Raw genomic sequence first — 25,806 nt, forward strand, 5'->3', positions numbered from 1 at the left:
TTTCTAGTTTTACAATGTTGTAGTTGGAAAAGATGCATGGTATGACTTCAGTCTCTTTGAATTTGTTGAGACTTGTTTTGTGGTCTATGATGTGATTGATTCTGGAGAATGTACCATGTGTACTTGAAAAGAATGTGTATTCTACTGTTTTAGGAAGGGGTGTTCTGACTGTACCTGTTGGATCCATCTGGTCCAGTGTGTCATTCAAAGCCACCCTTTCCCTGTTCGTTGATGTAAGTGGGGTGTTAAACTTCCGTACCATTACTGTATTACTATCAATTACTTCCTTTATGTTTATTAGCTGCTTTGTATTTGGCTGCCTCCCATGTTGGGTGCATATTTACAATTGTCCTGTCATCCTGCCGGGCTGTTAGATTTATGGTTATATAATGTCCTTTCTCTCTTGTTCTAGTCTTTTGTTTTGAAGTCGATTTATCCAGTGGCATTGAGTCAGACCAGGCATTTTTGCAGAGATGCAGTAACATCAAACTGAGGGCAGCTCTTCCTATGTTGTCCCCTGAAAAACCTTCATTAGTGGGTGGGGTCTGCAGTCAGATGAGTGGTTTGCCCCCCAGCCCACTGCTGAGCCACAGTCTGACTAGTGTGTGTGCTCATCTTACCCTGTGCCCAGGGCAGGAGTCACCTTGGAGGGTACTTGTCCCTGTTGGGACTGCTTGCCCCATTCCAGGCTTCTGGCTCCTCTTTGAATAAACTCCTGCCCAAGACATATTGGAGGGGTCAGATCTGCAGAAGGCAGGGGCAGGATGAACAACGGTAGCAAGCTGTGCACAGGTGTGCTTTGGGAGGGGACCTGGAGAGGAGGCCTGCCTGGAGGGGGCATGTCCAAAGGGGCATATGGGGGTGGAGCCTGCTGTTAGCAAGTTAGGTAGTGAGTGTTGGCACAGCACTGGCTCCTGCAGGTGTCTGGGCTGGTGGTGGGGTGGGGGGGGAATGGCACCCACTAGGTCCTTGGTTCTGGGAGGAGTCTCTCAGTCCCTGCCCCTCCAGCATGCACTCTGGAGATTGGTAAACAAATCCTCCTACGTGCCCCAGTGCCCCAGAGGTTTTCAAATCGCTGCTTCCATGCAGTCTCTGCAGGGCTGTTTGAAGTGCTCTCCACGTGGGGACTCCGTTTTCTCTTGCCTCCCTGGTTCTCCCAGAGCTGAGCCGACTGATTCTCCAAGTTGCAGGTTTAGGCCCTGCAGACTAAGAACTCACAAAATTATGGCCCTCTGGTTTTCAAAGCCAAACATTTTGGGAATTTGTCTTCCCTGTGCGGGTTCCAATGCCTGGGGGTGCTTGTTGTGAGGGTCTGTTTCTCTCCTCTTTATACACCGAGTGCCCTCCTACCGTGGACAATCGCACAGGTCCCCTTACACTGGACCACATCACGCCACCCTTCCTACCCTCTTCTCTACCTTGAGCTGTGAAGTCTGTTCTGCCGGTCTGTGGGTCGTTTTCTGGGCTATTTACACTGCTGTGTTACCTCGTTGTACCTGTGGGACAAGGTGTGCTTAGGGTCCTCCTACTTCACCATCTTCCCCAGAAATCTCAATCAACTTTTAGAGTGCAGAACAAAGGTCCTTCTAGAACTTACAGTATTCGAAGTGTTGGGTATTTTAGGGACACCTGGGTGGCTCAGTCGGTTAAGCGGCTGCTTTCAACTCAGGTCATGATCCCAGGGTCCTGAGCTTGAGCCCAGCATCAGGCTCTCTGCTCAGCAGGAAGCCTGCCTCTCTCTCTGCCTGCTGCTCCTCCTGCTTGGGCTCTCTGACAAATAAAACTTTTAAAAGTGTTGGGTATTTTTTAAAAGATTTTATTTATTTATTTGACAGAGAGAGAGAGATCACAAGTAGACAGAGAAACAGGCAGAGAGAGGGGGGAAGCAGGCTCCCCGCTGAGCAGAAAGCCCCATACGAGACTCGATCCCAGGACCCTGAGATCATGGCCGGAGCCGAAGGCAGAGGCTTAACCTACTGAGCCACCCAGGCACCCCAGTGTTGGGTATTTAAATAAATGAAAACTACCTAAAGATTAAAAACGGGTCTGTGACCCTTGTCCCACTCAATTTCTTGCTGCCTCCATAATTTAGTTTTGTTTTTTTTTAAAGATTTTTTTATTTATTTATTTGACAGAGAGAGATCACAAGCAGGCAGAGAGGCAGGCAGAGAGAGAGGAAGGGAAGCAGGCCCCCTGCTGAGCAGAGAGCCTGATGTGGGACTCGACCCCAGGACCCTGAGATCATGACCTGAGCTGAAGGCAGTGGCTTAACCCACTGAGCCACCCAGGCACCCCATAATTTAGTTTTAACTCTAAAACTAAAGGGTCGGAGGGCAGAACATCTGAAACAGATACATCTGTTTCAAATAGCCAGGCCCCTCCCTGAACAGCCATTTCCTCATAAAAGAATTATCTAATCCAAAACCAGTAAAAGATCTACTGGCGGCAAAAGAGGCTCTGGGACTTCATAATACCCTCAGCAGCAAAATTATTCTTTGCAGAATTGACTTCAAAGGAGCATTGGCCTAAACGTTGTCTGGTTCCTCAAACCAAGAACCCCCTTTCCAGATTACAACCTCCTAGAAAGTATCCTTTACCTTTGGAAACCCCTCATGAGGCTTTAGTACCTCAGTCCTACCCTAACCTGTCTTGTATCCTTTGTGTATCTTGGGACTGTTTGGTAACCTTAAAGATATTTTCATTTGTATTCTTGATTCCTTCAGTTTTTATCCCTATGTCATAACAAGAATACCCTGTCCTCTTTTTCCAACCTAGTAACAGAGAAGCAGGCTAAGGACCACAAAAACTGACCCCAGCCGCTAGGATCCTTTGGGCTACTGAGCAGTTCTAGCCTTGAGAGCATATTCCAAATATTTTCTACTCCTCAAGACCAGGACTTGATCCCGACCCCCTCACTTTTAGGAAAGGACAATCTGCATGAGCCTCCACCAGATTTCTACTTGCCTTGCTGTGATGATTCTGACCAAGGTCTTTCCCATTTCTGACTCTGTACTTTCTTGTTCATGCTGTTCTCTACCGAGAAAGCCACTTCCCCATCCTGTGATCGTCTTGCTTCTCCCGTGAAGGCTGCACTAGCTTCTTTATAGTTTCAGTGGCAGAAGGAAAGCTAAGTATCTGGTGCCTGATTACACTGACTTAAGTTGAGGCTTTTTTTTGGTCTCCACATATCTACAAATGACTCGAATATTTATTTACTAAATAAATATTTACTAAATACTAGAGGAGCATTTAAATATGAGGTATTTACTAGTGACCAATTAAGGATTTTTTTTTTTTAACCTCTGCTGCCTACACTCCCCCTTTGACCTAACAAGACCCAGAAAAGCTTCTCGCCATCCACTAGATGGCACTGCTCACTTGTTCAGCAGTGACCCTTAAAGGATACTTTCGAACTGGACATAATTGACAATCTTGAAGCTGCTCATCTTTTTTAAACCATGCCACTTGCTCCTGCAGAGCTCTCCAGTTAGGCTGCACTGGGATTATGACAAATAATATAATAGTGTTCACTTTTGATCTTCACATCTGTAGCCTACCGGTCTAAAATGACCCAGTAATAGCTCTATAATTACAGTTCATAAGCCCTTGACTCTTCAAATATGTTATAACCATCTGCCTCGAGCTACTATTTTATCTTTATCTTCACCTTCTAGAACAACAAAACTTGACTCAACTCCCCACAAATGAAAAGGGACCCCACAGAAAGCAGGAGATGAGGCATTTTACAGTTGAGGGCTGGGACAGCCACCTTTCAGCAGGCGGTCCCCAACTTCTCCTGGGGAAGCAGAGTAGCTGAGGCACAGGGATACAGTGTGCGCCTGTGGAGAAATGTGAATGACCAGGTCACTTAGCACAAGTAGGAGACCAGCCAGCTCGGCCGGAGCAGCAGCACAGACCTGGTGGACCACTTTCCTCCTGGCTCTGCTCTCAAGCTGGGATAAAACTTCAATGCAAGTCATAACCTTCTGGGCCTCAATTTTATTTCTTTATAAAGTCACAAGTCTTAAAGGCTTTAAAAATTATGACAAAATATATATAAAAAAAAACCCTACAAAATGTTAAAAGCAGAACATCATAGATTTAGCATTCTGAATTTAGAGACAAAGTGTTTTCATTATTTCAATAACCTTGATAAAACATGAGGGACAGACAATGGCTCTAAAGGAAAGATCTTGAAAATATAATTTCTTCCGCCTTCTCTTACGCCCCGTTTCCAGGCAGGAGGGATGAGACCTGTGGTTACCATAGCAGGAGGGCTGAGACTTACTACACACCACTTACCAGCTGAAAGAAATGTTTTTGTCCTTCTGTGAAGAGCTGAAAGAAAGAACTTTCTGGCCTTTCTAACACGGAGGCAGCCAGTTTCCTGCATTCGGCAGCGAGACGCCATTACCGAGCAAGTTAGAACAAGAGCCCCCTAAGCATCCGGACAAGCAGAATGCGTTGTCATTCCATGGACACAAGCTATTCCTAAATCCCATTCAGTGCCTTAAGCTAAATGAAGACCCAGAACTCACGACACTAGCAGCTAGTAGAGGGGGCCATGAGCCCAGAAGCTGGGTCTTAAATAAAACAAGTGGTTATTTCATCGTCTGCTCTATGGAAGACACCACTAGGATGTTGCAAAGGTGCCAGCCATGGTGGTCAAGAGGCACGTACATTCTATTAATAGATTCAAATACAAAACTGAACCAGATAAACCAGAATACGAACTAGTGTGAGGGCTTCACACCAATGTGTTTGCTCTGGAGACACTTAGAACGGGGGGACCTGAGAGAACAGAAGTCCAAGTGCAGAAAGGGAGCAGAGGAAGGGAGCCAGGGCACACCGGTCTTGGGCAAGGAAAAGGTTCAGGTCAAAATACAGCAAAGCTCGGTTTCGAGAGAAATGGTGAGGTGGCTAAGTTTTATTTTGCTTAAGCAGGCTCAATGGCCAGCCTGGAACCAGACGTGGGGCTTGAACTCAAGACCCTGAGATCATGACCTGAGCTGAGATCAGGAGTCTGACGTTTAACCCACCGAGCCACCCAGGCAACCCTGGGGCACAAACTTTTAAATTTCAAGTTTTGTGAAGAACGTTAGGCAAGCACAATATTCTGAATCTGGGATATTACAACACCGAGGCAGACAAACTGATGTAACTTGAACAAAATAGGAAGAAGTCTTAGTTTTAAGAAGTTAATTTATTTTTGGTTTCACCGGCAGCAGGATGAGACATGATAAAAGCATGGCCTCCGCAAGCTCGACTTCATCTCATCCTACTTCTGCCAGTTTCATTGCCAAACTTGTGAGCCCAGTCCTACCCCTCGGCCCCACTGTCCCTGAGGGCAGTCTCTGAGGCAGTGTGGCCTGTCCATCTGTCTGGCACTCCCACAATTCCACACAGCGTACCAAGTCTAGGCTTTAAACACACCCAGGGGGCCCGCAGCCAAGTGTTTCGCTTCCATCCTCTTCCTCCTCCCCTTCCTTCGGGCTCCTGGAATATCGGTGGACGTGGCAGAGGAAGGGCGCATGTACACATGTGCAGGGCTCCAAGCGGAGCCCAGGAGGACCTGGGGACAGCGCCTGCGGCCTGAGCACTGTCCGTGTGGCTGGGCAAGAGGAGGGGCACATTTAAACCTCAGCAACTCCCTTACTCTCTCTCACCACCCCGTGAGAGAAACGGACAACAAAATCATGAAGCACGTCTTTAACAAACCAAGAAATCGTTTGGCTGAATCTCTTCACATGCGTATTCAGAACTGACAACAGAGGAGCCACACAAAACTTGTCAACTACCGACCACATTCAACAAAGGTATAAAACACAATTACTTTATTGACTTCTTACAATCAAACACTGCCAACTACCATTACTTCCACTCATGCATCAGTAAAGGATACTTCCTTAGTACTTTCAAATGATACATTTAAACAATAAACAAAAAAGTTAGAACTTAAAATGCACCCTGATTAATTATGTAAACTGGTAATTAAAAAAAAAGCATAACTAACAATTTGGTTCCTTTCTTCATAAAATGGAAATTTAAATTTCTCCTGATAGTCTTGAGGTTCTCATTATATCATGAGTAGTGCAAAGTGTGGCACACAGAGTTTCATCTAGAAAGGTGTGTCTTGCACACCTATTCAACAAACGAAATGTGCATAACAAAATGCATACAGTCAATGCATGATAGAAAGCATGTTTCAAATACAAGGTGGCCCTTCGGGCCGCCATATTATTTAGGTTTTGCATTATCATTTATGACATTACAGATTAATTATACATAACATACTTTTATACATTTTAACCCTGAAGAAAAATAACTGCTGCTCGAAAAATTATTCCAGGTAGCCATTTGGTTTGTATCAGGAGAAAGTGAGCCTCCGAGAGTCTAGTGTCTGCCCCGTCTGGAATCCTTAGCGCAAGTGCCCCATCAGACACGTGACGCGTTTCACAGTGAGCGTTTCCCGGCCCCCGCGCTGCCTCTGCCTCTCCCCCAACGGCGCATCTCTGCAGTTACCCTCTGTGTGGTTTTCCCTTTTTTTTTTTCTGGATGAACTGTATTACTCTATTATTTGTCTTGTCTTCTCAGCTTTTTTATGGCCTTCCATTTTCAATTATTCATAAATCCTTTCAGAATATCCTCCGAGAGCTCCATAAGAGGAAGTTCTGGAGACGGAAAATCCAAGGGCGGAAGATTGGGTATGGGGATATCCTTGGCCTTCCCCGTGTTCGAGGCAAACTTCTGCCAGCTCGAAGAGGCCGCAGCAGTCTCAGAATGTGGTGGCAGGCTCCACAGCTCTGACTTTTCTACAAAATCAGCATCAACATCCAGCTCCTTCTCTACTGGGCCTTTGAGAAGTCTGGACTTTTCGGCCTTTAGCTGTTTGTTTTCTTTCCTTAGTCTTTCATTCTCAGCCACAAGGAATTCCACGTGCCTCTTCAAATCAGCGATCTTGGTCGCCTGCTCCTCTATAATTGTCTTATCATCTTTGGGGGCTTTGCTTCCGATGCGCGGCTCGGCCGGCTCACTCTTCTGCTGAAGTAAAAACAGTAGTGTGTCTGGATCCCTGTCAAAGACCCCCTGAATTTCAGGCAGATGCTTCTCGGTGGAAGGGCTGTACTTCTCAGAGAGAAGGGGGCTCTGGCCCTCGGCATCCTCAGAAGAGGGCCTGTGAGATGCCTGCAGCGGGGTGGCCGCCTCCCTGTCTGTGCTCTGCTGGGCTTTCAACCTTTCCTCCCTCTTTGCCCTTTTCCACCTCTCCTGGATGAGGAGGAGCTGTTTCATGTGGCTATCCCTTTGCAATTCCAGTGACAGATGAGCCTATTACACAGAAGGAAAGGTATCATTTAACATTTAAGTCTCTTTAGTAATATCCAATGAATATCACTCCAAGATCCTATCCTTTCTGAATGACTAACACTTAAAATTTACATACTATATTTGCAATTCAACAGAACCTCAAATTTTTTCAAAACAAGTACTAGACCTCAGCTGGGCCAGAGGCCACTCCCACCCACAGCAGTCATGGCCCCCCCTACACAAAGAGAGGGTCCATGTAGGCCATAAGGGGAATTAGGGAGGACTGCACTTCAGAGCCCCACAGGACATCTACATAAGGCCACTCCATCAAGACCAGAAGACAAAGGTGAACTCCCTAACACATAGACAGTCAAAATAAGGAAACAGAACACATTCTAAACGAGAGAACAAGACAGATCCTCAGAAAAACAATTAAATGAAACAAAGATAAGCAATCTACCCCATAAACAGCTGAAAGTCATGGTCATAAAGATGCTCACTGTACTTGGGAGAAAAACGCATGAACGTAAATCGTCAACAAAGAGACAAAGAGAGATACCTCCATAATGTAAGAAAGTGCCAGGCAGAGCAGAAGAATACAATAAATACAAAATACACTACTGGGAATAAACAGGTAAGATAATACAGAAGAACAGATCTGCAATCTGAAAGGGCAGAAATCACCCAAAATCAACATCAAAAGAAAAACTCCTTTTGGATGAGGACAGTTATTTAAGAGCTCTCTGGGACAACAAAGCACACTAAGAAAACTTATACAGAGAATAACAACAATGTCTGCAAAAGTTAAACTATGGAATGAGCCCAGATGTCCACTGATATATGGCTAAAGATGATGGGAAATAGTTCTACACAATGGAATACTATGCAGCCACCAAAAGAATGACATCTTGCCATCTTCAATGATGTGGATGTAACTAGAGGGTTTTATGCTAACTGAGGAAGTCAGAGAAAGACAAATACCTTGTGATTTCATTCATATGTGGAATTTAAAGAAACAGAACACATGAACACAGGGGAAGGAAAGGAAAAATAAGATGAGACACACCAAACTCTAGGAAACAAACTAAGAGGTATAAGGGGGGGTTGGGGGTAACTGGGTGATAGGCATTAAGGAGGGCACGTATGATCTCATCATAACACTGGGTGTTACATGCACCTGACAAGTCACTAAATTTTACCCCTGAAATTAAAAAAAAAAAAAAAAGGAATAGAGCGTTTTAAAAATAGTTTTTATTTTACAACAAGACGAAAAAGAAAGAGCTGAGAATTTCCTTAACATAGGGATGAAAACAGACATCAGGTCCAGGAATCAAACAAAAGCCCCAAACAAAATTGACCCAAAGAGATCCATACCAAGACATATTATAATTAAACTGTCAAAAATTCAAGTTAATCTTGGGGCCCCTGGGTGGCTCAGTGGGTTAAAGCCTCTGCCTTCAGCTCAGGTCATGATCCCAGGGTCCTGGGATAGAGTCCCACATTAGGCCCCTGCTGAGACAGGAACTCACTTTTTTGGCTGCCGTTACCCCTGCCTATGCCCCTCCTCACCCTAAAAAATTATTAAATAAAATTAAATTTTTTAAAAAGAATTAAAGCGAATCTTAAAAACAGCAAGAGAAAAGCAACTAGTTACATGTAAGGGAATCCCCGTAAGATTACCAGCTAGGTTTCTGTGGGGATTTTTTTGGTAAATCTCTTTCCTCATCTTTGTAACAACATCTAACGTCTAGAGTGGTTTTACTTTATATCATTTCTACACAGATGTTTGCACTCTGGTTTAGATGAAAACTGTATAATCTCAATTATAAAATAACATGCTGGGACGTTATTATAGAAATCAATTTTACTGTCACCATCAAAGTGATCACATTCTACAGCAGTGTGAAGCCTGCTATCCGCCACCACAGGAGCCACTGTGGCAACCGGGCAGAGCAACACGGAAACACAGTTTGGCAATTTCAGAAATGAAAACACAATGTACACTAGTTCTGATGTGAAATGTGCAAATATTAGAATAGCATCCCGTACTACTTAGTAACTGAACACATCTACTCTTATTTGGTGACCGAGTGAGGTGCAGGACACAGCTGGAACAGAGTGATCACAGACAGGTTAATTTCCACATGTTTCATTCTCAGGTTTCGAGAGTAGAAGCAACAGATTGGACAAGTTGTCACTAAACAGGAGGTAGACCAAAAAACCCTAACAGCGTTGACCACAAATCACATGGTACAAATTTTAAGCAAGTGCAAAACTCCTGTCTAGAATTGTGTTTTTCTGACCACCACCATGAAGACAGCCCAAAAATGTGGTCATCTCTTTTCCCCCAAAGACCTTATCAGATCTTCTAACACCACAGCCCTGATTCACAGTAACAATACTAGAATCCTAACAAATAAAATCAATTATGGTATCTGGAAGGAAATGGAGAACGTGTTTTATTTTCCTAGTACTCCGTTTAGGACCAATTAAGGCCCTAAATCCCAAGATGATCTAAACGCCAGAAAGGCTCTGGCCTTTTAAGATAAATGCTTTTGGCTGGTGCTCCTGTCTGTGCAAAGCTTTCCTGTCAATTCCCTGGGTTCAGGGCCCCTGGTGACCCCCTGCCAAGGTCACAAATGGGGAGGGAAGAAGAGGGAACTCCTCCCAAAGCAAGCAGGGGAGCAGTCAGGATGCATCCTCAGCAGGATGCCAGTGACCTTCCAAGGCCAGCCCTCCTCTGAGCCACCACAGGGAGGTGAGCCCAGGGCAGATGTCACCTGCCCCACTCATGGATCAGAAGACTTGGAATACAGAAAGTGTCAATTTTTCCCAATGTCGCTATACAGGTTTAATGCAACTCCATTGACATCACAGCAAGATGCCAGTTACAAAAGCGGGGAAGGCTAGGCCTCTCTGGTGGTAACCATAGGAGAGGAATCCTCTGCCAAAGAAAAGTCAATGTGTTCAGTTACTGAATCCTGAACCCTAAAAATACGATGTTGTTACAAAGACAATCCAATCCAGTTAGCAAATCCTCTGCCAAAGAGTGAAAGTGTTCAGTTATTGAGAAGTATGGGATGCTTGCTCTGTTTTAAATCTACAATTTAAACATTTCCAGAATCAGCTGGATTCTAAGCAAAAGGTCTGCAGGCCACGAGCAGCACAATATATTCAAAACGCTGAAAGGGAAAAAACAAAAATATCCAGCAAGGCTATCATTCAGAATTGAAGGAAAGATAGAAGAGTGTCCCTGACAGACAAAAGCTAAAGGAGCTCATCATCACTAAACCAGTTTTACAAAAAGCATTAAGGGAAATTCTTTAAATGGAAAAGGAAAGACCAAAACTAGAAATAAGAAAATATATGAAAGAAAAAAAAAAAATGTGGCCAGCAAGGGAAAACACAGAAAAGGAAGTGGATCAACCACTGATGAAGCTAGTATGAGGGTGAAAAGACCCAAGTTGACATAATCTACTATAATTAGTTAAGGGACTCAGAAACAACAAGGTATAAAATAGGGGCACCTGGGTGGCTCAGATGGTTAAGCACCTCTCTTCCACTCGGTGTCCTGGGATTGACAGAGCCCTACATAGCGCTCCGTGCTCAGTAGGCAGCCTGCTTCTCCCTCTCCCTCTGCTGCTGCTCCCCCTGCTTGTGCTCACACTCTCTCTCCCTCTCGCCCCAACCCCATCAAATAGTAAAATCTTAAAAAAAAAAAGTATAAAAAAGATGTCAAAAATATAAAATGTGCATGTGCGGGGGTGAAAAAGTAAATAAAAATGTAGTACTTTTAGAAAGCATTCAAATTTAAATGACCACCAACTTAAAACAGACAGCTATACACATGTAATTATATAGGAACCTCACAGTAACCACAAACCCAAAATCTGTAGCGGACACAAAGAGAAAGGAATCCAAACATAACACTAAAGAAAGTAAATCACAAGGGAAGAGAGCGAACTACAAAACAAGTAAACAATTTAACAGCAATAAATATATACCAATAATTACGTTTAATGTAAACAGACTAAATGCTCCAATCAAAACAGGCAGGGTGGCTAAATGGATTAAAAACAAAAAGACCTACGTAGATGTTCCCTAGGACAGACTTCAAACCTAAAGACACACGCAGACTAAAAACGGAGGAATGGAAAAAGTTATTCCAAATGATAAAGGGATCAATCCAAAAACGAGAAAACACCTGACAACATTTATGCAGCCAACAGAGGAGCACCTAAATACATAAAGCAAATATTAACAGACACAAAGGGAGAAACTGACAGTAGTAGAGTAATAGGGAATTTGAACACTCCACTTACACCAAGAGATAGATCATCCAGACATAAAATTAATAAAGGAACACTGGCCTTGAAAAACACATTAGACCAGATGGACTTAACAAATATGTGTAGAGCAATCCATCCCAAAACAACAAATTACACTCTTCTCAAACACACAACAGACTTCAGAAGAAGGCTGACATGTTAGGCCACAATGAATTTAAAGACTGAAATCATTTCAAGCATCTTTTCTCACCACCAGAGCATATAACTAGAAATCAACTACAAGAGGAAAACTGGAAAAAACACAAACACATGGAAGCTAAAACATGCTACTAAGCAAGGTCAGTTAAAAAATAAATAAATAAAAAAGAGGACTCCAGAAGAAGGCATGGAGCAATGAAACACAACAGTTCAAAGACTGAGAGACAGCAAAAGCAAAAGGGAAGTTAACAGTGATACTGACAACCTCGAAAACAAGAAAAATTTTACCTAAAGAACTAGAAAACGAAGAACAAAGCCCAAAGTAAATAGAAGGAGATAATAAAGACCAGAGTGAATATAAGTGAAACATTTTAAAAAACAGAAAAGATAAACGAAAAGCTGGTTTTCTGAAAAGATAACAGAACTGATAAAACTTCAGCAACACTCGTCAAGAAAAAAGAGGATACTTATATATAAAATCAGAAATGAAAAGAGAAGTTACAACTAATACCACAGAAATACAAAAGATTTTAGGAGACTACTACAAAAAATTACATGTCAACATACTGGACAACCTAGAAGGAATAGATAAATTCCTAGAAACATAACCTCCCAAAACTAAAGCAGGAAGAAATCGAAAAATTTAAACAGACTGGTTACTAGTACCTGAACAAAATCTGTAATCAAAAATTCCCAACAAGTCCAGGACCAGATGACTTCAGAGGTGAATTCTACCAAACATTTTAAGAAGAGTTAATATCTATCCTTCTAAACCTATTAAAAAAATAGAAGCGCTAGAAAAGCTTCCAAATTCTATGAGGCCAGCATTATCCTAATACCTGAATCAGACAAAGGGAAAAAAAAGAAAATTACAGACTGATATTCCTGATGAACACAGATATAAAAATCCTCAACGAAGTATTAGCAAACCAAATCAACAACACATTAAAAGGATCATCCACCACACCACCATCTAGTGAGATTTGTTTCAGGGATCCAAGGATGGTCAATATCTGCAGATGAATCAATCAGATATACCACATTAACAAAATGAAAGATAAATCATACAATCATCTCAAGAGATGCAGAAAATGCATTTGACAAATTTCAACTTCTATTCATAAAGAAGCTCTCAACAAAATGAGTTTAGAGGGAATATAATTCAACCTAATAAAGGTCATATATGAAAAACCCACAGCTAACATCATACTCAACAGTTAGAAGCTAAAAGTTTTCCAAGATCGGAACAAGATAAGGGTATCAACTCTTGCCACTTACTCAATTTCATACCAAAGTCCTAGCCCCAGCAGTAAGAAAAAGAAATAAAAGGTATCCAAACTGGTAAAATCATCACTGTTTGCAGATGACACAATACTATATACAGGAAACCCATAAAAAGCCACCAGAAAAGTATCAGAATAAATGATTTCGGTAAGGTTGCAGACAGAAAATATACAATAATCCATCACGTTTCTATACACTAATATCAAAGTAGCAGAAATTAAGAGAACAGTCACATCTATAGTTATATCAAAAATTTAAAAAACCTAAAAATAAATTTATAACCAGGGTGCCTGGATGGCTCAGGTGGTTAAGCATCTGCCTTCAGCTCAGGTCATAATCTCCCTGAGTTTGCGGGGGGGGGGGGGGGGGGGGGGTTGGGGATGTCCTAGCTCAGCAGGGAGTCTCTCTCTCCCTCTCTTTCTGCCCCTTCCCCCCACTCATGCTCTCTCCCTCTTTCTCTTTCTCAAAATAAAGAAAATCTTAAAAAAAAAAAAAATAAAGGAACACAGCTGGTGGTACTATACTCCCAGATTTAGCTACACTGCAAAGCGATGTAATCAGAATGGTATGGTATGGCACAAAAACAGACACATAAACCAAACAGAACAGAACAGAGATCACAAAAATAAATGCACATATAGTAAATCTATGACAAAGTAGGCAGGAATATACAATAGGGAAAAGACAGTCTCTTTAATAAAACTGGTCCACTACAAGCAAAAGCATGAAATCAGACTTCTTATACCACCTACAAAAATAAACTCAAAATGAATTAAAGACCTAAATGTGAGACCTGAAACCACAAAATTCCTGGGAGAAAACCTAAGCAGTAAGTTCTTTAACACTGCTCTCAGGGATTATTTTTTGGATCTGTCTCTTCAAGCAAGTATGACAAAAACAAAAGTAAATGGAACTATCAAAATATTAAAGCTTTTGCACAACAAAAACTATAACAAGGGGTGCCTGGGTGGCTCAGTGGATTAAGCCGCTGCCTTCGGCTCAGGTCATGATCTCAGGGTCTTGAGATCGAGTCCCGCATCGGGCTCTCTGCTCAGCAGGGAGCCTGCTTCCCTCTCTCTCTCTCTCTGGCTGCCTCTCTGTCTACTTGTGATTTCTCTCTGTCAAATAAATAAATCTTTAAAAAAAAAAAAAAAAAACTATAGCAAAATGAAAAGGAAACACTATGTGGGAGAAGGTATTCACAAATGATGAATCCAATAAGGGGTTAATATTCAAATATATAAAGCATTCATGAAACTCTTTATGAAAAAAACAATCCAATTAAAAAATCGGCAGGGGCACCTGTATGGCTCAGTGGGTTAAAGCCCCTGCCTTCAGCTCAGGTCATGATCCCAGGGTCCTCGGATCCTAGCCCCACATCCTAGCCCCACATCAGGCTTCTGCTCAGCAGTGAGCCTGCTTCCCAGCTCTCTGTCCCTGCCTGCCTCTCTGCCTACTTGTGATCTCTGTCTGTCAAATAAATAAATAAAATCCTAAAAAAAAAAATAAAAATCAGCAGAAGACATGAATGGGCATTTCTCCAAAAAAGACATCCACATAGCCAACAGACCCATGAAAAAAAGCTCAAGATCACTACCCTTCAGGGAAATGCAAATGAAAACCATAATAAGTTATCACCTCACCCCTGTCAGAATAGCTAAAATCAACAACACAAGACACAGCAGGTACCCGCCAGGATGTAGAGAAAAAGGAACCCTCCTGGCGTGGCTGGTGGAGCCACTATGGAACCAGGGAGGCAGTTCCTTAAAAATTAAGAAATAGAACCACCACACAATCCAGTAATTCCACTACTAGGTATTAACCCAAAGAAAAGAAAAATGTTTACTTTTTAATTGGAAAAGATCTACACACCCCTACGTTCACTGCAGCATTATTTACAATAGCCCAGATATGAAACCACCTAAGTGTCTATGGATAGATGAATGGATAAAAAAAAGATGTGGTGTATGTAAATAACAAGAGTATTACACAGCCATCAAAAATAATGTGATCTTACCACCTATGACAATACGGATGGGCCTAGAGGGTCACACATTAAACAAATTAAGAGAGAGGTAAGACAAATACTATATGATTTTACTTGTAGGTAGAATCTAAAAAGCAAATGAACAGAAACAGACTCAAATACAGAGAAATGATGGTGACCACAGGAAGAGGGGGATGGGTTGATGGGACAAACAGGTGAAGAGGATTAAGAGGTACAAACTTGGGCGCCTGGGTGGCTCAGTGGGTTGAGCCGCTGCCTTCGGCTCGGGTCATGATCTCAGGGTCCTGGGATCGAGTCCCGCATCGGGCTCTTTGCTCAGCAGGGAGCCTGCTTCCTCCTCTCTCTCTGCCTGCCTCTCTGCCTACTTGTGATCTCTCTCTGTCAAATAAATAAATAAAATCTTTAAAAAAAAAAAAAAAAAAAAAAAAAAAAAAAAAAAAAAAAAAGAGGTACAAACTTCCAGTTATAAGTCATGGAGATGGAAAGTACAGCACAGGGAATCCGATCAATATTAATACTGGAGTAACACTGTATGGTGAGAGGCTGGGACTATACTTATGGTCAGCACTGAATACACAGAATTGTCAAATCACTATCTTGTGCACCTGAAACTAATATAACACTATATTATCAACCAAACTTAAAAACAAACAAACAAATAAATGAGAGTTGAGAAAGACACTCTCAGGAACATGCTCAAGATCACATAGCCAAAAGGCAAAGCTGGGGTGTGGACCAACCAGGGCAGCACAGCCCCAGTGTGGTGGTTTTAAAACAAGTAAAGAGAGGGCACATGCGTGGCTCAGTCGTTGGCAGTCTGCCTTCAGCTGGGGTCATGATCCCGGAGTGCTAGGGGTCCTGGGATCTACCCCGCCCCACACTGGGCTCCCTGCTGGGGGGGAGGGGCCTGCTTCTCCTCACTTGTGCTTTCTTTCTCTGTCAAATAAATAAAATCTTAAAAAAAAAAAAAAAAAGTCAAGAGACAGAGTCTAATACACCTCCCCTCAAACCCGGGTGGGCCTTTGTGGTCAATTCAAGGAACAGAGCAGGAGGGATCATGCTGGGAAACTTCAAATGCCACATGGCCAGATTACAGAAAACCAGAGAGAAGAGGAGGGGGGGGTAGAGGGAAGATATCACTGCTGTGCTACCGGAGGAGCTCTGCCTGTCTCAGACCCGTAAGTCTCCCCAGCCCAGCCACAAGAAAGAAGCCACCTTGGAGATAACATCACCAGCTGCCACCGTCTGACTACACGAGAGCTGCCCCCCACCCCCAACCCACAACTGATCAGCTGAGCTCAGACCACCTCATTTGTGAACAAATAAATACTTATTAAAATAAATACTTATTAAAAAAACAAAACAAGGGGCACCTGGATGTCTCAGTGGGTTAAAGCCTCTGCCTTCGGCTCGGGTCATGATCTCGGGGTCCTGGGATTGAGCCCCGCATCGGGATCTCTGCTTAGTAAGGAGCCTGCTTCCCTTCCTCCCTCTCTGCCTGCTTCTCTGCCTACTTGTGATCTCCTCTGTCGAATAAATAAATAAATCTTTTAAAAAAAAAAAAAAAAAAGAAAGAAAGAAAAAAACAAAACAAAACCAGGGCACCCGGGTGGCTCAGTCAGTTAAGGATCTGCCTTTGGCTCAGGTCATGATCCCAGCATCCTGGGATCGAGCCCTACATCGGACTCCCTGGTCACCAGAGAGCCTGCTTCTCTGTCTCCTACTCTCCCTGCTTGTGTTCCCTCTCTCGCTGACTCTTCTGTCAAATAAATAAATAAAATCTTTAAAAACAAAACAAAACACCTTTTATGATGGTAATGCAAAAACCTTATGATCTCCTTCCACTTAATGAAGAGTAGTAACTCATCATCATGCCATATAGTTAACGAACTTAACCTTTGTTTAAGTAGCTTCATGTGAAAATCTATTAACTATGCAGGAAGAACTGTATGGACAGTTTGTGTCCTCCTCATCGCCGAAGTTCTCATTGTGTCTGACACCGAGTGCAAGACTCGTGTGGAAGCAGTCTTTACATGGGCATAATGTTTTCTTACCGTTTTATGCCTTTGCTTCTAAAAGAGTTACACTACCATTCAGTACACCTCTCCCATAAATGGGAGAAACCGCATGTTAGCCTACCATCACAGGTTAAGTGGGTTTTCAAAAATGTAACAATGTTTCCAATACCACTGTAATACTATACACCATAAATATTCTATAGTGACTGACTCATACATCAGTTTTCAGGCTAGTCTACCATAAAGCAATAATACTAACACTTCTTCGTTATCAATGCATGCATTGTTATACCTGTAAATAAATGAGTTTTTTTCACATTTTCATTTTTGATGTCTCCTGTCAGTAATACATATTAATATCTACAGTACTGATGTTGGCAGTAACGACAATTAATCTTGTAGACAACAGAAACAAATAGAAGACTGTACTCTTAACATATTTTCTCTTCCTTGTGATTTTAGTATTTTCTTTTTTTCTAGCTTATGTTTGTAATAAGGATACAGTATATAATTACACAACATACACAGTATGTGCAAATAACTGTTTATGTTATCGTTAAGGTTTCTGGTCAACAGCAGACTATTAGTAATTAAGTTTGGCATGGGGGGTAGGGGGAGCAAAAGCTACAGGCAGATTTTCTACTATTTAAGGAAGCTGGCACAGCTAAGCCTCAAGTTGTTCAAGACTCAACAGTATGTATTTTCCACATTTTCTATACTGTGTTTTTTTGTCAATGAGTATTTGTGGAAAACCTAACAATTTTCTATTTGTAAAGGTAACATATTCACAGTAGAGTATACCAAAAAAAGCTTTAATATTTTGTTTAAAATACTATCTGGTATTCTGTTAACAGTATTTACTGGGTGCTTTTAAAAAGTTCTAAGTAAGAAAAACAATGGTCTAAAAAATAATGATAATGTGATTCAATGAGAATTCTATTCTGCTAGGTTTTAAAATTTTTTAAACAAAAAAGCAAAAACAAAATAATTGGGCCTTTCTACCTTAGATAAGTTATTTTTTTAAATTCATAAACAAAACCCCATTCATTCAGAAAGTCAGAAGTCCTTTCCAAATCAACACATTGAGTAAGACTTTTTTTGAATGGCCTGACCTCTCTGAAACGCCATTTGTACTTAGCTTAAAATTAGAAAACTTTCCTCTTTAAACATTCATTCTACAACTAGTTAAGATCTTTTCAGAGATTTATTTTATTTATTAGAGAGAGAGAGATTTAGAGAGCAGGGGGGAAGGAGGAGAAGGAGAGAGAGCATCTCTAAGCAGATTTCAGGCTGAGTGCAGAGCCCACAGTGAGGCTCAATCCCAAGACCCTGAGAGCATGACTTGAGCTGAAATCAAGAGTCAGACCTTCAGGGACACCTGGATGGCTTAGTAGGTTAAAGTGTCTGCCTCTGGCTCAGGTCATGATCCTGGGGTCCTGGGATCGAGTCCCAGGTCAGGCTCCTTGCTCAAAAGGAAATCTGCTTCTTCTGCTTGCTGCTCCCCTTGCTTGTGCTCTGACAAATAAATAAAATCTTTAAAAAAAAAAAAAAAAAAAAAGTCAGACACTTCACTGACTGAGCCACCCAGGCGCCCCAGCTAAAATCCCTTTTTATTAATGGGGTTAAGGAGGCTCCGTGTATGTTTATATTACATGGCTAACATGAGCAGTTCTATACATTCAAAGGGAAGAGCATAGAATAGAACATAACTTTTAGGTTCTCTTGGTTCAGTCTGAGAAAGTGGTATTTTTTTCCCTGCCCACTGATATCCTCTTACAGAAAGGATCTCCTTAATTCAATTAGACAAACACTACTGAGTACCTCCTATGTACCCTGTCACTTTTATAATCAGAAAATCATCTTTGGATAAAGGTATTTTCAAAACCTAGGTAGGCCCTCCCCAAACACAGAAGAAATTTAAAGCCATTAGTGAAACAAAATTTAAAGGTACCAGAACTGCTTAGGAATTCAGTAAAAGACAAATTCAGATTTAAATTATTTTTGGCATGCAAAGGGGAGGCCAACTGGTTTCCGCTTGACCAGACCTGCTTACTCTCCATGAGTCAATACTCAGGAAAGGCCCCAGAAGTCTCTAGGGAACACATTTAGTGACCCGAGATCTAGGAGTAACAAAGAGAAAACAGAAGTTTCTGCATGCCATGTCTGGGACACTGACTGCAGTTCACTGAGTTTTAATTTCTGAAGTACTCTTCTCTTTTCCATCTTAAACGTATTTTGGACAACAGTGTTCTGAAAGGGGCCACAGTATTTTTTTTTTTTTAAGATTTTATTTGTTTATTTGACAGACAGAGATCACAAGTAGACAGAGAGGCAGGCAGAGAGAGAGGGAAGCAGGCTCCCTGCCGAGCAGAGAGCCCGACGAGGGGCTGGATCCCAGGACCCTGAGATCATGACCCAAGCCGAAGGCAGCAGCTTAACCCACTGAGCCACCCAGGCACCCAAGGGGCCACAGTATTTTATTTTATATACAGTTCAAGTCCCCACAAGAAAATCCCTCTAACCCTTACCACAAAAATATTAAGAAACTATCTCACCTGCTCAGACTGTGTGAGCTTCATGGCTTCAGAAAGGTATGCTGGTTTAAAAAAAAAAAAAGGCATATTAATATGAGTGTCATAATCTTATAATCAACAGGCCAAAGGAAGAGCTTAAGTACTCCTATGACAAAAAGAACTGGTTTTAGAAGTAATTCTGCTAAATAGTTATCCTGTTCCTGAAAATAAACGAGGTGGGTATTTGAAGATAGGATTCTTAACTTCTCCAAGAAGAAGTGGTAACCAACTGTAGATACTCTCTACCTGTCCTGAAGGGGTCTGTTCTTCAAAATCCTTATAGACTTCATAATTAAGAAAGTACAGATAGCCTAATCAGAAATATAGAATCACGAAGGATTAAAATGAAACAAGAACCTATCAAAACCCTATTACCCATTTTGATCACAAAAATATCAAAAAACTGGTTAATAGTGTCTTTTTACCCACATGAATACCTAGACTATATCATTTTGGCCTCCTACAGAACTACTTTTACTGAATTACTTCTGAGCTATCCCATCAACCTACCATGAATCAGGTAGTTAAGAGCCGTAAGAACTTGTTGACTTATTTATTGTAAGCAAGTTGCTGAGGATAGTATAATGTCTTTTATGAAGACCATAAATGTTCAGTAATTCAATCAACTTCTCTCTGACCTTAGGATCAGTTCCTGGGTGACTTAATTGACTTGGATATAAAAAGTAACTGTAAAAATCCCTAGTTTTCCTCTCTCACATATCTTCTAGAAAGCTCAAAGCCAAGTGCTCCTTCTATCAAATAAGCAAGAACTCATGGTGCATTTTGCGAACTATGCTTCCAGGCAGTCCTCGTTTTATCCTTCTGTGGATTCCTCATCTGCTTATTTTTAATTACATTTTTTATTTTGCTGTATTCCTCTCAAGGCCTTTTATATACTATCTGGAACAAAACAGTATAAATGACAAGTATTATAATAATAAATCACACACAGTCTCCATTTTGTTTATTTCTTGCTTACTATAAACTTTTCAGTATCTCTCATCCCTACATTAAGTTCCTTTTTGCCTCTTGCAGATACTACAATGCAATGTTTCTTTCGTCTTAATTCAAATATTTTAATGATTTTATTGTCTACCAGGTTCCACCAGTCTTTATGATAAAGAATTAACTGGATGGTCTCTCCCCAACAGAAAACAGTTGGTTCTATAGCCTTTGCTGTAGCCATACTTAACATTTTTATCCTCAACTTTTCTGCCTTTTATTCCTATAGTAAGTCTGAATAGCTGCATATAGACCGTTTTTTTTTTCTTCATGTTTAAGGGTGTTGAGACATTTCATCTACTAGTCTGATACAGTGTGGATGAACTTCCCTAAACTTCCTATTATGTCTGCAAACATTTGTGTCCCTATGCGAACTACAGTTTGCTTTAAATTCACTTTATAAACAAATGGAAGTTTCTAAAAACCAAACTTAGACCAACTGGACCACCCCTGTAGAACCTTGAAACCGTAACATGACAGCAGAGGATACCCAAAGACACTGAGTTTCCAAAGTGCAAAAGAATCAACAAAAGTCATACTGTCACTTAAAGAATGTCCCATGCTTCAATTTAAAATCTGGGTCTTGGGACACCTGCATGGTTCAGTCAGTTGAGCAACTGCCTTCAGCTCAGGTCGCATGTCAGGGTCATGAGAAAGGGTCCCACATCGGGCTCCTTGCTCGGCGGGAGGCCTGCTATTCCCTCTCCCTGCTCTCCCCCTGCTTGTGCTCACTTGTGCTCTCTCTCTCTCTCATAAAGAAATAAAATCTTTGAAAAAAATTAATAAAATAAAATTTGGGTTTTAAGGTGTACTTGGCTGGCTCAGTCAGTAGAATTTTTGACTCTTCATCTCAGGGTTTTAAACTACAGCCCCATGTTCGGTGTAGAGTTCACTTAAAAACAAAATATAAATTTATTTATAAATAAAATTTGCCCTTTTCATTATTTATGAAAAAAACAAAACCCCTTAGGGAAGTGGACTGCGTAAGACTACAAGCCAAGAATTCTAACCAACTAAGCCACCCAGGCACCCTTAAACACATCAATTTTCAAACTAGCATTATATTCACAACTCCACTCTAAAACACAAGGCTATTTTTAACCAAGTCTGAACTCCAAATCAAATCAGTTCAGCGGGATTAACTAATCACACTTAAATTCTACCTCCCTAGGGACGCCTGGGTGGCTCAGTTGGTTAGGCAGCTGCCTGCAGCTCAGGTCATGGTCCCAGCGTCCTGGGATCGAGTCCCACATCGGGCTCCTTGCTCCGCAGGGAGCCTGCTTCTCCCTCTGACTCTGCTTTCCACTCTGTCTGCCTATGCTCGCTCTTGCTCGCTCTCTCTCTGACAAATAAATAAATAAAATCTTTAAAAAAAAAAAAAAAAAAAAAGCTCTCCATAAAACTCACCATAAAAATTCATTAACAAACACTTACAGGGTATGTATTATGCAATCAACCCTACTGCTTAAGGAATACACTTCAGTGGCAAAACTTATTCTTTAAAAACAAGGCCTGAAATTTTCTCTGAAAATCATAGGTGTGTAGGCAAAAACCAATGACATAAAAGAACTTATTCAAACCGGAGTCCACTGTGTGGTCTGTATTTCAGCACTAAGGCAACACTGGAGGGGTACACTCTGCCAAGAAACAACATGGCTTTAATCAACACAGCAGCCTGAAAGGAAAAAAAAAAAAAGTGTCTTCCTCCACCAGAAAGACTACAGGACTTTCTCTAAGAAAGGTGGCCTATTTTGAATGCAGCATGAGTAGAACACTCCCTCCCCAAAGCTTCTAGGTTTGTTAACCAGCCACGAGAAACCAGTCTTTACAAAACAGACCCCAAAGATCTTTTTCTGAGTTCAACATATGCTGAACTGTACAACTGACTGGGATAAAATAACAGTTTGATGAGAAGTTATTAATCCTAAATTTCACACTGAAAACAAAGCAATCAGCAGCAAATACCATAGGCATGAATATACAGATGAAATACTCAGAAAGAAGCTAAAGAAAGAGTGTCATCAGCATCTTAGAAAACAGAAATTCAGTGAAAACTGATTGGTTAAAATTAATTCAGTTATTACTTTCATAACCCAAAACAGCTAACTATTTGAAATCCATTTTCCCTAACAACTAAGATAAACAGGTAGACTCCTTGCAAGCACATTTACCTTTAGGAATCTTTGGATTCAGGGCAACCCTGTCAGGACCCCTCTCACTCTTGAGAGCTTTTTCTGTGTCTTCACTTAATAAACTTCATCACTTGACTCACAAAATAACAAACAAAGAAAAGGGAACCTTTGGATTCAGAAACCTGTGTCCAGAGTCATTTACCAATAATATGGCATATGGAACCCTCATGGTTTAGGAAGACTAGATTAGGAAGAACTGGGAAATCCAACATACTCACTGGAACAGTAATCCAAACCAATGTTCTCATGGGCCAGTAGTGTCAACGCTGTATATGCAGGGTAACAACACATCTTCACTATTGTGACTTTCGTTCTGAATATACTGTTGAGAGATGCTGGAGAAAAAAAACTGCCCTCCAGTTTTAGACTCAGTATTTCTTTAGAAAAATACTCACCGGAAGCCTTTTTGTGACAAGAAATAGCCTCTTCGTATTTCCCTGCAGCTAATAAACGATCTGCTCGTCTGCTCTGTTGATGAGCCTAGAAGACAAACATTCCGAAATTCCTCTAAATTATAAAAAGACTTGACTTAAAAAAAATTTTTTTGACAAGATAAATGATACCCTTTTTTGCCATATAGCAAACCAGTACGGCTACATCGGTAAGAAATCTAGTGGATAGCTCCTTGAGCTGAAAGGACTGGCAACTTTTCTCAACTCTACCCATAAACCATTAAGTTTCACACCAGGCACTTAATTCCTTCAGTGACTCACATTTTTCCACTATTCAGAGATTAATAAAGAGTTCAATCACAGATTGTTATCTAAAATGTGTATTTACTTGATTTTTAACAATCTCCTTTCAAAACAAAAATCATCTTGCAGATCTTTCACTAGTTTGTATCATTCAACAACTATAATCAGGAAACTACTTACAGAAAAGCCAAGCTTCTCTTATATCAACTCATTCTTCCCTTCCAACATTACATTGACTATTTGTTTTTAAGATAAAAATCTGTACACTGTACAGCTGAAGAATTAACTATACAAATATTTAATATTACAGTGATTTCCTTCTCAAGAACCACTGACCAAATCAACAAAGATAAACTCAGAACTCCCAAAAGCAAATGACGAAAGGAAATGTAAAGGAAAATGGATTAGTAAGTAGTCATTGGCCTCTCTGAATCTGTGCTACACTTTAAGAATTCCTGCAAATGGGTGCCTGGGGGGTTCAGTTGTTTAAGTGTCTGCCTTCATTTCAGATAATGATTCCAGAGTCCTGGGATGAGTCCCACATCCGGCTCCCGGCTCCCTGGGAGGCCTACTTCTCCCTCTGCCTCTCTCTCTCATGAATAAATGAATAAAATCTTAAGAAAAAAAAAAAAAGAATTCCTGCAACTTTCCAAGACTCCCTTTCTGACATAAGAAGGCCCAGCAGACTCCCAAGGGCCATATATCTTACCTAAGGTTATATATTAGCAGGCAAGAAGACAGACAGAAATATCAGTGCAATTCTTCTAACTACTGTAGTTTTTCTCACATTAACAAACAAATGATTTAGCAAAGCTTCTTGGGGAAAAAAAAATGAAAAGCACTCTACACACACATTCACAGCAGCATTAATCAGAATAGTCAAAAGGTGAATCAACCCAAATGTGCATCAATAGATCAATGAGGAACAAAATGCGACATCCATGCATGTGTGTGTGTACACACACATACATACATACATACATACACACACACACAGGAATTCGTATTCAGCCTTGCAAAGGAAGTAAATTCTGACACATGCTACAACATGGGTGACACATGCTACAAAGAGGACATTACGCTAATAATAAAATATAAAATAAACAGTTACAAAAAGACAAATACTGTATGATCCCATTTATGTGAGTATCTAATGCTGTCAAACTCATAAAAACAAGGTGAAATGGTTGCTGAGGGTGGCAGAAGAGAAAACTGAGCAGTTGTTGAAGGTGCAGAGTTTCAGTTTTGCAAGGTGAAAAGTTCTGGAGACCTGCTGCACAACAAGTGAATATACTTGCTACTATACTTTGTACTTAAAAAATGATAAAGAGAGTAAAAAATGATAAAGAGACTAAATTGTATGCTATGTGTACTTAACCACAATTTAAAAAAAAGAAACTGTTCAACTTCATTTCTTTAGTAATCTCTATACCCAATGTGCGGCTTGAACTCACAACCCCGAGATCAACAATCACATGCTCTTCCAACAGAGCCAGTCACGTGCCCCTTTCCCTCAACGTTTTAAGAAGACAAAAAGCAAATCTGTTCTGTCAGGTGTAAAGTGATTTATCTTGAATGCTTTTCAAAAACTGTGCCACGGGGGCACCTGGGTGGCTCAGTCATTAAGCATCTGCCTTCGGCTCAGTCACGATCCCGGGGTCCTGGGATCGAGCCCCGAATCGGGCTCCCTGCTCAGCGGCAAGCCTGTTTCTCCCTCTCCCACTCCCTCTGCTTGTGTTCCTTCTCTCACACACACTCACTCACTCTCACTCTCTCTCTCTCTGTCAAATAAATAAATAAAATCTTTTTAAAAAATAAAATTTAAAAAAAAAAAAAGAAAACCTGTGCCACAGATGCCTCATAAAAATACTTCAGAGAATTCGGTTTTGCAACTGAGATTAGAAATATTCTGGGCATGTTTGCAAATCATACTCAATGTAAAACAGAGGTGAAAACAAAAGTAGAAAACAGCACTCAGCAATGCTTGCTGTTTACATTTTCCCTTCTATTTTTGTAAGGAAGACCCAGCGACACTCTTTAAAAGCATGATCATTCATTTCAACTGTTTCAGAGACTTTTATTCCTCAAATAATAATAAAACTTTCCTCCTAACTCTCAATTTATTCCTGAAAATAATAACAGGTAAAAGAAATGGCTAAGGGCTTAAAATACTTTTAGCTGAGCAAAAAAAAAAATGTGCTCTAAACCAGGAGTTATTTTATAGTACCCAGAAGTGGTACAG

At 41.0% G+C, this 25,806-nt stretch overlaps 1 protein-coding gene across 1 annotated transcript in view; it reads right to left on the bottom strand.

Moving 5' to 3' along the window:
- Positions 1–5,819: 5,819 nt before the first annotated feature.
- The window catches only part of NRBF2 (nuclear receptor binding factor 2), a 35,077-nt gene continuing 15,090 nt past the window's right edge, over positions 5,820–25,806 (bottom strand). Inside the window, exons 2-4 of the mRNA XM_059170136.1 lie at positions 23,265–23,349; positions 19,658–19,698; positions 5,820–7,326 (exon numbers count right to left, since the gene is read on the bottom strand). Of these exons, the coding sequence (XP_059026119.1) occupies positions 6,616–7,326; positions 19,658–19,698; positions 23,265–23,349 (837 nt within the window). The 3' untranslated portion in view covers positions 5,820–6,615. The remainder of the gene's footprint in view (positions 7,327–19,657; positions 19,699–23,264; positions 23,350–25,806) is intronic.

The sequence above is a fragment of the Mustela lutreola genome, chromosome 4 (genome assembly GCF_030435805.1).
Source record: "Mustela lutreola isolate mMusLut2 chromosome 4, mMusLut2.pri, whole genome shotgun sequence".
NCBI lineage: Eukaryota > Metazoa > Chordata > Mammalia > Carnivora > Mustelidae > Mustela > Mustela lutreola.